The 12,718-nt window shown below is 55.1% G+C and overlaps 2 protein-coding genes across 2 annotated transcripts; one reads left to right on the top strand and one right to left on the bottom strand.

Annotated features, from left to right (window-relative positions):
• The first annotated feature begins 661 nt into the window (after positions 1–661).
• Positions 662–6,457, top strand: Pycrl (pyrroline-5-carboxylate reductase-like). The gene is made up of 6 exons (XM_005395787.2): positions 662–1,026; positions 2,986–3,050; positions 3,474–3,653; positions 3,902–4,114; positions 4,638–4,730; positions 4,862–6,457. The coding sequence occupies exons 1-6, from the start codon at positions 936–938 to the stop codon at positions 5,042–5,044; spliced, it is 825 nt and encodes a 274-aa protein (XP_005395844.1). The 5' UTR covers positions 662–935; the 3' UTR covers positions 5,045–6,457.
• Positions 6,458–7,146: 689 nt separating this feature from the next.
• Tigd5 (tigger transposable element derived 5) lies at positions 7,147–12,698 on the bottom strand. Its single transcript, XM_013520026.1, has one exon. The coding sequence runs from the start codon at positions 12,672–12,674 to the stop codon at positions 10,368–10,370; it is 2,307 nt and encodes a 768-aa protein (XP_013375480.1). The 5' UTR covers positions 12,675–12,698; the 3' UTR covers positions 7,147–10,367.
• Between the last annotated feature and the right edge of the window lie 20 nt (positions 12,699–12,718).

The raw sequence follows: 12,718 nt of genomic DNA, 5'->3' as shown, positions 1-12,718 counted from the left end.
TCTTTCCTGCACTGCATTCTCTTTTTTGTTGTTGTTGTTTTTGGTTTTGTTCTTTTTGAGACAGGGTCTCCCTACAGAGTTCAGGCTGGCTTTAAGCTCACTGTGTGGCCCAGGCTGGTCTCAAAACTTGCAACAATCTTCCTGCCTCAACCTCCCAAGTGCTGGGATTATAGTCGTGTGCCACCACACCTAGCTGGTGTTCTCCCTCTGGCTTACATCCTCCTCGCCTTCTGCAAAGCCTGGCTTCCAACCAGAGTCCGCCAATCAGGCAGAGAGCCAGGACACAGGATGCTGACCCCACCGGAGGAATAGGTCTGAGCCAGTAGGGTCCACTCCCCAGGCCTGACTTGTCCTGATGATAAGTACCCAGCCTAGGACTTGCCTGTCCTGCCCTCCCATAGATTTGCAGTTGCCCAACTATCATCAATCTGTGCCAGCTCAGGAAGGGACACCCACTAGGTGTGCACTGATATCTAGGATCAGGGGTCAGAGATAGTGTGGGGTCACTTGCATCCCCACCTTCTGCCTTTAATGCTTTTTTCTTTGGAATCCAAACCAGCCCCATCTTGGGCCTGTTTGGGGCACTCCGTTGTGGAAATACCCCTGCGCTGCTTTGGGAACGACTCCAGGCACCAGTTTCTCACAGTGAAACAAGAAATGCTTAGGATTAGCTCTCCACCCTTCGCGACCCTGTCCCTCCGAAAAATCGCGGTGTGACCAGTATGGGAGCCCAGGAAGACCTGCCGTGGCTCCCCAACGGCCCACAGCACCAATTCAAGTGCTCCCGCGCTCCGACCCACCCCTGGACGCGACAAGTCGTAAGCCCCACCTACCGGTTTCTGTTCACCAATAGGTGGTGGTGAACCGTCTAGCTCCTCAGCCAATGAACAGCGAGGGGTGGGACCCAATTATCAATCTGACGAACCTCCAGCGAGATGGCTGCTGCGGGCCAGGACCCGTTGCGCGTGGGCTTCGTGGGCGCGGGCCGTATGGCAGAGGCCATAGCCCAGGGACTCATCCGAGCAGGTGGGTGGTGGGCCCTGGGTGGGGGGCTTCGCTAGGGGAGGAACACATTTGCCAGGCCGGAGGGCACACCTGGCGCAAGCTGGGTGGGTGTGGTGAACCCAGAGCCCCTGGGCTAGGGCAGACAGCAGGCTCCCAGGGATCCCCACGGTCCCTGCGGTCCCACCTCTGGGTTGGTGGCCCTTCCAATGGAAGTGGGTGGGCCAGGCACGGCGCAGACCTATGTGGGGCGGCCGGAGCTGCTGCGGGTTAGCGGCTAGAAGTCTAAGTGAAACCGGCTGGTCTGATGGGACTCAGGTGAAGAGAAAAAGGGACATTACCCGCTTCTTTTTTTTGTACTGAGAATCGAACTCAGGATCTTGCGTTTGCCAGGCAGGCGCTGTGCAGCTGAGCTATATCCCTGCCCCGACATTTCAGATTTGGAAGGTTTAGAACAAAAAAAGGCACCGGTCTTTTTTTTTTTTTTTTTTTTTTTTAAATTGAGTACGTGTTGAACAAATACTAGTTTGGATATATTGGTTGAAGAAAATTACAATTAACTTCACCTGTTATTTCCCTTTTTTTTTTTTTGATACCGAAAATTGAACTCAGGACCTCCTGCTCGCCACGCAGGGACGATTCTGCTGAGCTATATTCTCAGCCCTATTTCTTCCTTTTTTTAATGTGGGTACTAGAAAATTTATAGTTACGTATGTTTCAAATCCTATTTCTGTTGGACAGTGTGGATTAGTGCCAGTATATATGGCTGACTTACTGTGTTTACAACCTGACAGTTGACCTTTCTGAACCTCTGGTTCTTTTTTATGTTTGTTCATGGGCTCCATCCTCTCCTGGTAGTGGGCAGCTTTGTGGACATTCTGGGGCAGATAATTCAATCTGTGCATTGTAGGGTGTTTGACATCCCAGTCATTCCTCACTAGATGCTAATAGCACCTCCAAGGTGTGACAGAGTGTCCCCAGACACTGCCAGGTGTCTGCTGCATGGGGTTGGGAGGCCCGGAGGGGACCAAAATCATCTTGGGTGAGAACCCTTGGTATACAACAGAAGATATTAATGCTACCCTAATACTACTACATAGTATCTAGAAATAGGTGAGAGCTGGTGACTTTTGGCTCTCTGCCTTCAGCCATGCTTCAAAGTCCAGAGGGTCACACTCAAGCAGAAGATAATTCATTGCAAGTTTCAGGTGTCCATATACCTCCCACAGCTATGCAGAGACACTGGGGTTTTGGGATTTTGTTTTGTTTTGTTTTGAGCTGTGTAGTTCGGACTACCCTATGTAGCCCAGGCTGGCTTTGAACTCTCAGCAGTCCTGCCTCACCCTCCCAAGTGCTGGAATTACATGTGTGTGCCACCATGCCTGGCATGTATATTGAGTGTTGAGCCCACTCCTGAGTATGTGACTGTCACTGGTACATGATTAACTGCTCTGTGTTCAGGTTATGGTGTGCACTTCTGTCACAGATATTTAGCCCAACCTCCCCATCCCCTGCCTTACAAAGGCAGATGATTTTCACCAAGTGGGCACTTAGTTGACCTTTGGATATCTCAAGATACTTAGCCTTTCAGAGGAGCTTGGTCCCATAGAGCCATCTGTCAAGTGCCTTGGTACCCACCATGCCCCCTTCCAGGATCAGTGTTCTCTCTAGGGTTCTACTCCTTGGGCAACAAGCTTAAGTGCTCCAATCAGCTGTTCTTTCCTGGAGGCAGGAACTCCTGGGGTCTGTGTCCTCACAGGACCAGGTAAGATACAGGCCCTTTGTCCACCAGCAGGCAGCAGTGACTGCGTAGTAGCATTGAATGGATCTTATGTGGATGAACGTCCCTACTCTAAGTTCCTGCAGAGTCTCAGTCCAGCAGGGATCACAGATGGACCACTCTTGGCTGAGCCTGAGAATCTAGGCAGGCTTTTCCCTTTCTCCCATCCCTCACTGGTCCTCTGGCTTTGCCTTTTTCTCCAGGGAAAGTGGAAGCTCAGCAGGTGCTGGCCAGTGCACCAACAGACAGGAACCTCTGCCACTTCCAGGTGAGCAGGGGACAGAGTGGCTTCCTTCTTGGATGCACTTATTAGGACCAGGGAGTGTGGACTGTTTAGCTGAAGACTTGAGACTGCCTGAGCTGGGGTGAGGAAGGGAAAGGAATATCAGAGGCCAGGAGTAAGTCAAGGTTCTGGAAGAACCCAGCAGATACATGTGAGTGCCTATGTGTACACATCATGCAGTGCCAGGGTGGGCAGGGATGGCATGGGCATTTGTTGGGACAGAGGGCTCAGGGAGGTGCAGGTTAGGGAGTCTGAGAAACAGTGTTCTTTGAATGAGCCTTGGGCATTAGGAACTGGGACGGTGTACATACTTGCAGTGCAAGAGGCCTGAGGGGACCTATGTACACAACTGTGGTGTGGAAGGACACCCCTCATACAGCCCTGGTTCTGGTCCTGGTCCCCATACAGGCTCTAGGCTGCCAGACAACCCACTCCAACCAGGAGGTACTGCAGAGTTGTTCGCTGGTCATCTTTGCCACCAAGCCTCAGGTCCTGCCAGCTGTCCTGACAGAGGTGGCCCCTGTGGTCACTGCTGAACACATCTTGGTGTCTGTAGCTGCTGGAGTCTCTCTGAGCACCTTGGAGGAGGTGAGTGGCCCGTGGAGATGAGGCTTTGACCCCAGAATGGGCTCCGCTGGCCAACCTCAGGTGGCAGACAACCTTCTAGCCAGCCTGCACAGGTGGCCAGGTCGCCCAGCTGGATTAAGTGGTTGAGTTTAGGGCTTACTTCAGCCACTATGCCTAGGAAGTAAGGATGGCAGCCTGCGGCTGGCTGAGGGTCTGCCCAGAAGGGCCTGATCCCACAAACTACCTAATTCCGCTGTCTCTCTGGCCAGCTCTTGCCCCCCAAGACACGAGTGCTTCGAGTGTCACCCAACCTACCCTGCCTAGTCCAGGAGGGGGCCATGGTGATGGCACGAGGCCTCCATGCTGGGAACAATGAAGCCAGACTCCTGCAGAACCTGCTGGAGGCCTGTGGGCAGTGTGAGGAGGTGCCTGAGGCCTACGTGGACATCCACACTGCCCTTGGTGGCAGTGGCGTGGCCTTTGTGAGTATTGTCTTCCCTACAACCCCAGTAGGCAGGCCTTCAGCACAGAGAGGCCTACCAAGCTCCCATGAGAGCCTTTACCCTCAGAGTCTAGCTCTGGGGCCTCAAGGATTTATCCCCAGGCCACCCATGAGCTCTGCTGTCTTGGAAACTTCACGATTTGGTGGACCTTTGAGGCCAGCCTCTCTGCAGTTTGGGTTCTGACCGTGGCCATAGGTGTCTGTGGCCATGGCCTGGGCCTTACTCCTCAAGGTTCTCAGCCTTCTCCAGATTGGGTGCTGTGTCCAGGGGGAATGTCAGCTTTTTTCCCCTCCTCAGTACTAGGGATTGAACCCAGGGCTTATTGTACTGACCTATATCCCAGCCCATTTTTATTTTTGAAATAGGGTCTAAGTTGCTAACTTGCCCAGGCTGGGCTTGAACTTGTGATTCTCTTGCTTCAGTCACCCAGCATTACAGGTATATACCACTTTGGCCTGCTAGAATGTTGACTTTGAACCCGTTCCCCATGCTGCCGTTATAGGTATGCATGTTCTCGGAGGCCTTGGCCGAAGGTGCCGTCAAGATGGGCATGCCCAGTAGCCTGGCCCACCGCATTGCTACCCAGACCCTGCTGGTGAGTGAAGAGTTTCCCATGGGAATGTCAGAAAGGTCCAGGCCTATACCACCTGCAGTGGGCAGGAAGACAGGTTGTATATGGCTGCTTCACCTCCTCTGAGTCACTGCCCCTAATGCCCTTTTCTCCAGGGGACAGCCAAGATGCTGCAGCAGGAAGGGCAGCACCCAGCTCAGCTGCGGACGGACGTACTCACACCGGCCGGCACCACTATCTATGGCCTTCATGCCCTGGAGCAGGGTGGGCTGCGAGCAGCTGCCATGAATGCTGTAGAGGCCGCTACTTGCCGGGCCAAGGAGCTCAGCAGGAAGTAGAGCCCAGCCTCTCGAAGAGGCCACCTGCTCCTTTCCCAGCCAAAGCCCACAAGTGCTGAGTACCGCTGTGTGGTCCCCTAGTCCTCCCCTTGCCCCTTCTCTAAGGACCAGTTCTGGGTCCATCCACATGAATCTCTCTCCTCCTCTTATGTAGGAAAATGCAACCCCACTACGCAGGCCTCTTCCTCATCCTGGTGGTGGCTCAACCCCTAAAGAGCCCACTGTAATGGGTGATGTTGGTTATCGAGTACCTACAATTTGGGATAGAGGCCATGAGCAGAGCTGCTGGCCACAAAAGCAACTGGACCTGGTCTGGACCTGGTCTGGAGCTCAAGCCTTTCCTTTGATTTTCCAGCAGCTCCCTGGACTACAGCCAGGGCAGCTTCCATCCCAGCTCTGGGAACAGCCAGAGACATGGAGAGTCTATACGAAAGATACCCTCCCGCTCCATAAAGCCAGTGGCTGTGGCCTGGCCCCCGCAGGGAGCTGGAGCATCCTGCCAGCCCTTGAGCAGCAAGCAGGTGGTGTGGTCTTCCTATGGCTGTACCCAGGAACCTACAGCTGTGTCAGCCAGGTCTGTTGCAGTACTAGGGCAGTACCAGGTGGGCACTAGGCAGGTGGAAGAGCTAGCTGAAGCTGGGAGGGCTGCTGCTCAGTCAGATAGATGGAAAACCACCCCTGCCTCCAGCTGCATGTAGGCCTCCTTCCTCCTGCAGATCCTAAGCTCCTGGCACATGGTCAGGTAGAGCTGGGCTGTAACCCTCTAGGTCAAAAGTCCTAGGCCCTGTGCCCCACATCAGCCTCTGCAGGATTGAACTGTTTCCAGCATATCACTTAACAGCAAGTCAGGCACATAGGATTAGGAGAGGAGCAAGGCCATGGAACTGAGGCTTTGGACTCAGGCCAGTGGATAAGGAGGGTCCAGTGCTTTCCTGAGCCTCCCTGGCTGTAAAGACCCCAGGGTGCTGCACCCTACCCTCCCTGGCTCCAGAGGAGGCAGCCTTCTGAGCCTGTGCAGGAGCACTCCCACCCCCTGCTGTCCCATTGTGGTGTAGGACAGCTCCTATAGAGCCATCTGCTAGCTGGGTGATGTTAGGCAAGTTTATCCCATCTACACAAGAGTTAATGGCACTATTGGGTCAGAACAGGATGTCTCATACCTCATGCACGACTCCTCTACCACATCTGCCACTACCCTGCCCTACTCCTCCCTAATGTGACAGTCCCTGCCCTCCCCCCAGCCCCCTGCCCTCATCTTCCCACCCCTACTCCATTCGTAGATGGCTGCTTTCAATGACTCCTAGTCAAACCCTGACGCTGCCACCTTGAGAAGGGCTGGCCTGAGTCAGTTTACATTCTGGTCTCACCTGTAAAATAGAAATAAAAGATGCTTTACAGCGCTAAAGGAGCTAACCTTTGACCAGAGGCTGAGAAGCCCAAGTTCAAGAGCCTGAAATCTACTATCTCAAGACCTTGAGCTCAAAGATATTTCAAAGATGATAGGGACACAGGTACTATGGGCAGCAGAAAGTTCCTTTTGCAGGTCACTATCACCTTAGTTTATACAGATGAAGGACTGGCAGCTTTCCTGCATCCTGATGTCACTGCAGGACATACAAAGCCTGGGCACATTGGGGTCCCAGGATGTGAGGTGGCCTGCTCCATATAGGAACTCCTTGGACAGCCTGTCTACATCCACACTGATACAGAAGCCCTTCTACCAGGAGAATTGTTGAAACTGAGCCAATACCTATCTCTCCCTGTGACCAGGGCAGGTCAGATTAGGACACAGAAGACTCCTCCATCACCCAGTCCTAGCCTTGTGCAGGCCGCAGTGGAGCCTTAGGCCCAGCTGGTGATGATCCAGGACAAAGACATATGTTGGTTACTCAAGGTCAACTTTGGTGGGAACAAGAGTTGTGATCATATTTTCTAGGCCTTTTACTCACCCGAGGCAGTCAAACTAAAATTACTACTTTTCAAGATAGAAACTACAGAATGTGACCATGGTATCCTCTTAAATAGTACTGTCCCAGTTTTATGTCTCCCACCAATCTGTGGGGTATTTGAGTTACAAAAGAAGACTTAAAGAGCGATGTTCATAAAGTTGACATTTTCCACCTTTATTACACAAGTGCCACGGGCCATTGGAACTCAGCTATGAGCAAAGTTGAGTGTTAGAGGAAGGCCCCTCAACATAGCATGAACCCACAAGCCCACAGTTCTTGTGAAGACATGCTATTGGGGTGGATAAGCCTCACTCTTGGATATACTCAGCAAGGGCTCCACTGCTAGGCCCCAACTGGGCTACCTACAGGCAATTCCCATAGGGAGTATAGGGCTCAGGTCCCCAGAAGACTAGCTCCTAGAGAGGCATGCTCCACATCTTTTTCTACACATTGTTTCATCCACATCCAGCTGATGCCCAGGTGGCCACTCCCAAGTGAACAGACCTCTACGGGGAAGGCTGCCTGTGACCATTATAAGCTGTCTTTTCCCAGCTGAGAACAGCAGCTGAGTGGTGGCTTCAACAGAACTTATACTTGCCCATTTTTCTGTGCTCGATGCTCTTGTTTCCTCTGCCCAGGAGCCCTGATGACCCTGAGTTAAGGGCCATGAACTGCAAGAGCAGCAGTCTGCCTCAAGTCTCATCAGAGGCACTGATGAGAGTTGCCCAGTGAGGACAGCTGCCCACCCTCCCCACGTGCTTTGCAGGGATCAGGGAAAATCCTCCAAGACAAGAAATTCAATTTCCAGCAAGGTGCCTGCTACCTGGCAAGTGGTCAACAGCTGCCAAAAGGAACTGCCACTTCAACCCCCTTGCTGATTTGTGTTAGTCCAAACCAAAGGTGGCAAACCAAAATGCCCAGAAGGCTCAGGAAGGCACAGCAGTGAGGAGCAGGCCAGGTGGGTATGCAGGCCTGAGTGTACAGCCTTCCTAAGGTGCTCTTGCCACACAGCAAGGATCCACAAATCCTGGAGTGTCCCCATCACTTAAGACACTGAGCTGAGCTCAGAGATATGAGGTGGCTACAAACCAGTGGCAAAGCTACAAATGGAGCTGAGTTTCCGATGTGACATCTGTGTACCACTGTAGGGGCCCAGTGTCTCAGGGATCCATGGCTGAGCTGCTTACAGTGCCAGGCATCCAGGCAGAACAGTCTTCTCTACAGCAGGGCTCAACCACTGGAACCTCTGCCTTGGCACCACAGAACACCAATGTATCTCAATCTATAAAGATGACACTTTTTGTTTGTATCTTGGAGAACTGAACTCAGCCCCTCATGCATGCTAGCAGGTACTCTACTTCTGACCTAAACTCCCAGCCCAACATATCTTTTGAGCTTTCTGGTGGGTTTCCCAGCCTAGCAAATGCTGGGACAGACCCACTACCTGTGAGCTAACATCTGCCTTGTTTGTAGAGTGGCCATTAGGGGCCCAGAGAAAGGCCAGAGCCCCCTCCCAGACCTCGAGTGCCCAGATGAGAGGGATGAGACAGGTGGAGAGGCAAGTGAGAGGTCTTGCTCTTGACATCTCCCTACTCTTGCCCTACCATCTCTTAGGCACTGACATATGTCTACCTGGTCCAGGCCAAAGGAAGGGGCAAAATAGGAAGACGAGACAGAAACCTCACCAGTGAAATAGCTCTGATAAGCCAGGCCAAAGGCTGCTACCAGGGGCCATCCAGGCTGCATATGTGTCAAGGCCCAGGTATGTAACTCTCACGTACTCATGGCCAAGGCCCACTTCTTAGAGAGTCGCACCCCCTTTCCTGGGGCTGACTGGAGGTTGTAGGAGTAAAGACATTGGAGGTCCTTAAGCCTCGTTCCAGATGCTTGGGTCAGACCCTCAGCCAGCCCTGACTGCCCAAGGCTCTGCAGGTTCAGCGAGGCTTTACATGAAGAGTTCAGATGAACCTTGGCAGGCACAGATAGAGGCTGCTGTCTGAGTCTGGCTAGGTGAGATATGCATGTGTATTTGGTGTCCAAGGAAGCTTTTGTCTTGGATGTAGAAATTGCTTTTGGGAGGTGCCCCTACCTCCACCTGCCACCCAGACGGTGCACAGCCCTTCCCTTCCATGAACACACATGTAGGCTCCGCACACTCACCAACTCCATGTTTTCAAGACTCTGCTAGGAGGACGTCGGTGGTCAGCACAAGGGGAGAGAGCATTAGGAGCACGCAGCCTCCTCAGACCTAGCCTCCTGCTGAAACAAAGGCTTGGGGCAGTATCTCTGCAAAGGGAGCATGCCCCCTGAGATACATGGGGATCTCTTGCCCCTAGACCACCAGCAAGGTTTTGGACCCAAACTAAGAGGGTCAAAACTAAGAGGGTCAAAAGATGTGTAAGCTGGATGATCACTTGAACCCCTTCCTTCCTCTTTCAAATGGGACCACCCAGAAGTAGCTCCTCAGCCATACCCTTGGCAGTGTCAGGAGGTGAAATGTATGGGAAGGTGAGCCAGAAGAGCAGGGGGTGAGGGAACAGGACTAAGGCACTGTGGATTGTCCCCAGGTTGCTGCCAGTGCTCCCAGATAGATGAGGAGGCTGGCTCCAGTTACTGGGGCTAAAGTGGTCTGTGGCTGATGGGAAATTGGAGGAGCTTGTCCTGCCATTGGTCAAACCACCAGGACCCATATCCAGCTTGCCAACCCCATGGAATAAAAAGTCTGTTCGGCAAGGAATTTTCTTCAAGAAACTAACAATTCAGGTGGAACAAAAATCTGCATCCAGAACCTCAGGAAATACTGGGCTCCATCCTCTTTCCCCACTTCATTGTAAGCAGGTGGGTCTGGACTGGGAGCTGGAGGGCAGTTTCCAGATCCAAAAGCAGCCAAGACCACCCCACTGTTCCCCTATTTTCATAGCCCCCTCTGAAGACTCTTTAAAAACAAATTTAATGTATTTTTTAGAAAACTGAGTAGTGTGCCTCCCTACTAAGATGATGGGACCAGGTAGCACCAGCACTGCAGACAGAACTGGAGTGTCTCATCCAGTGCACATGACAGGTTGGGGAAAGAAGGAGGTGTGAGCCCAACAGGGGCCAGGGTAGGAGCACAGCCAACCGTTCTTGGATAGGTGCTGAGCATGTGCCCAGTGTGTGCAAGGGAACCTCACCTGTGTGTCCTGCCTAGAGAGAAGGATCAGCCAGAGTGCTCCTTCAGCAATCCTCCCCAAGAGACTGTAGACCATTGAGGCAGGATGACCCTTTACCAACAGAGCCCAAGCTGGGCTGGGACCCCTGTCCCCTGAACCCATGGGGTGCGCCACCCCAGGGAAGTTGGGAGATTGCAGCAGGAAAAGGTTACTAGGCTGGCAAGGTCACACACCATCATCAGGAGCAGGTGGGGAGGGCCCAATCCCTCCCAGCCTCCGGGCCATGCTAATGAGTGAGCGAAGCTGCACCAACCTCAAAGGCCCCACCTCCCTGGGGTCCTGGCTCTCTAGCCACCGAAGAGCTGTTTCTAGCCCCCAGATGGCCTCCCCTGCAGTAGGCACCAATACCCCTCCATGCTCAGTAGCCTCCTCCTCCTCCTCTCCACCTCCCATGCTAGAGGGCAGACTGGCTGGAGATGGTGGAGCTGCAGGGGCCAGTGCAGGGCCCACCTCCTCTCTGTAGCCATCAGGGAGGCCTCCATCATCATCTAGGTGCAGCCACTCAGCCACCTCTTCGGGTGCCAGGCGCTTGTAAGCCAGCGCTGCCAGATGTGTGAGGTCACTGAGCAACCTGCTGTGCTCTGCAGCTTCCTCAGCTTGGTAGGCCGGCTGCTGCCCAGGTTCAAAGGCAGCCCGCAGGCCCAGTAGCCAACAGCGCTCAATGCTGCCTGCCTGCACAAGGTCCCAGGAGAGGCCAGCCAGGTACAGCATATCTTTGAGCATAAAGCTGCGCATGAAGTCCAGTGGGGAGCCACTGGCGCAGGACACTGCCAGCCGCAGCAGCTCTCGCTTGTAAAGATGCTTGAAGGCCACCACCACGCCTTGTTCCAGAGGTGCAGGGATATGTGTCTGGCTGCTGCCCTTGGACAGGAAGAGCACTCGCACAGCACCATCGGGTGTCTGCAGCTCCTCCGGGGTCCCCAGGGGTTCTGGCCAGTACCTCCTGGGGGTCTCCTCGCTCTCCTCCAGAGAGGCCATCCTAGTGGCCCAGCTGGGGCAGGGCGGGTGGGCAACAAGCAGCACCGCCTTCTGCTGCAGACAGCTTCGGCGTAGGTAGCGCTTGACTCCTGGAACGAATTCCTCAAAGAACCAGCCGCGCAGCAGGGGACGGCTAAGCCAGGCATCGGGGCTATAGCGGTAGGAGGCTGGGAACTTGTCTTGGTTGTGGTGGCGCAGGCTGGGCGGGTCAGGCAGCTGCCCGATGACCAGTGGCTTCAGCTTGTGACTGCCAGTCAGGTTGGCAGCCAAGAGCACTGTCACTCGGTCGGTGCGCCAGCGGCAGCCCCCTGCCCCAGGGTCCCCGGCACCCGGGGGCGTAGCCTGCTCCGGAAGCAGCCTCCAGTAGAGACCAGTGACATTGGCGTTGTAGATCTGCTCGTCGCCGTAACCAGCCTCAGCGGGGCACAGCGCAGCGGGCGCCCGGTCCAGCAGGGGGCCGGCTCCCGGGGTTTCAGCGGGCTCCGCCTTGACCGGGCCGGGCGGTGGGCCTGCTGATGGGGGCTCCACCTCGCCATAGATGCGCTGGCTGGAGATGCCGTGGCGCTTTTGCCAGCGCCAGAACCAGCCGTGGCTGGCCTTGAAGGTGCACTCGGGCCCATAGATTTGGCGCGCGAAGGCCTCGGCCTGTGCCTGGATGAGTGGCCCCGACAGTGGCACGCCATGCCGACGCAACGCGAGGAACCACGAATACACTGCGCGGTCGATCTCCTCCTCATTGGCCAGCCGCATCTTCTTGCGCTGCGTGCCCACCTCGCCGCCCAGCTGGTCCAGGAACCAGCGCAGCTTGGGCTCGTCCTTGAGCCAGCCACGCAGAGTACCACCGGGCACGCCGAAGTCGCGGCACACGCTGGCTTGTCGCTCGCCGCCCTTGACACGCTCGATGGCTTGCAGCTTGTCCTTGATGGAGTAGGCCTTGCGAAAAGCCATCTTTACCGCCACGCCGGGCCGCGGTACCGGCGCGGTGGTCTGAAGGTGTGTGGCGGCGCTCGGGACGGGCACAGGGGGCCGCGGCGTCTCGGCGGGGTGTCCAGGCGGGAGGCGGCGGCCGCACTGTGTAGCTCGGTGCGGGGCCGAGCCGGCCGGAAGATCTGCGGGGTACATGGCGACAGCCGCAGCGGAGACGAAGGTGCCGTGGGGTCGCGGGAACCTGATGCCCGCTTGCTCTGGCCGCTCTGGGCGGAGCTGGAGGGCGGGGCTGCCAGAGTTCCTCCCTTTTGTCTCGCCAGCCCGGCCAGCGCAGGCGCATTGGTCTCTTCCCGGCCCCACGCCAAGGATTCTGCGCACTGGTGTCCCAGCGCAGGTCACTCGGCGCAGCAGGCCTATTGGCCCCGCCCCATCCCGGCCAGCTGGCTCCATTTGGCGCACCGTTGGGGGCGTTAGACAGGCTTCGGACCCATTCTCTGCTTCTTGAGCCAACTCTCCCAGTTTGGAGCGGCATCTGAGGTCCTTTCCCAGGGTCTTGTGTCTTGGCATTTACAGGCTGCGTTGCGCTGACAGCCTCGATATAGAGGAGGCGC

Source organism: Chinchilla lanigera, unplaced genomic scaffold, assembly GCF_000276665.1.
Source record: "Chinchilla lanigera isolate Chin_1 unplaced genomic scaffold, ChiLan1.0 scaffold00053, whole genome shotgun sequence".
NCBI classification, from domain to species: Eukaryota; Metazoa; Chordata; class Mammalia; order Rodentia; family Chinchillidae; genus Chinchilla; species Chinchilla lanigera.
Note: the sequence above shows the minus strand (reverse complement) of the source record. Positions and strands in the feature narration are given on the sequence as shown.

Excerpts from the sequence above, each read along its gene's own strand:
- Pycrl (XM_005395787.2), top strand. The coding sequence starts at position 936 with ATGGCTGCTGCGGGCCAGGACCCGTTGCGCGTGGGCTTCGTGGGCGCG. Across the intron at positions 1,027-2,985 it reads CCAGGGACTCATCCGAGCAG|GGAAAGTGGAAGCTCAGCAG; the intron begins GTGGGTGGTGGG and ends CTTTTTCTCCAG. Across the intron at positions 4,731-4,861 it reads TTGCTACCCAGACCCTGCTG|GGGACAGCCAAGATGCTGCA; the intron begins GTGAGTGAAGAG and ends CCTTTTCTCCAG.
- Tigd5 (XM_013520026.1), bottom strand. The coding sequence starts at position 12,674 with ATGCCAAGACACAAGACCCTGGGAAAGGACCTCAGATGCCGCTCCAAA.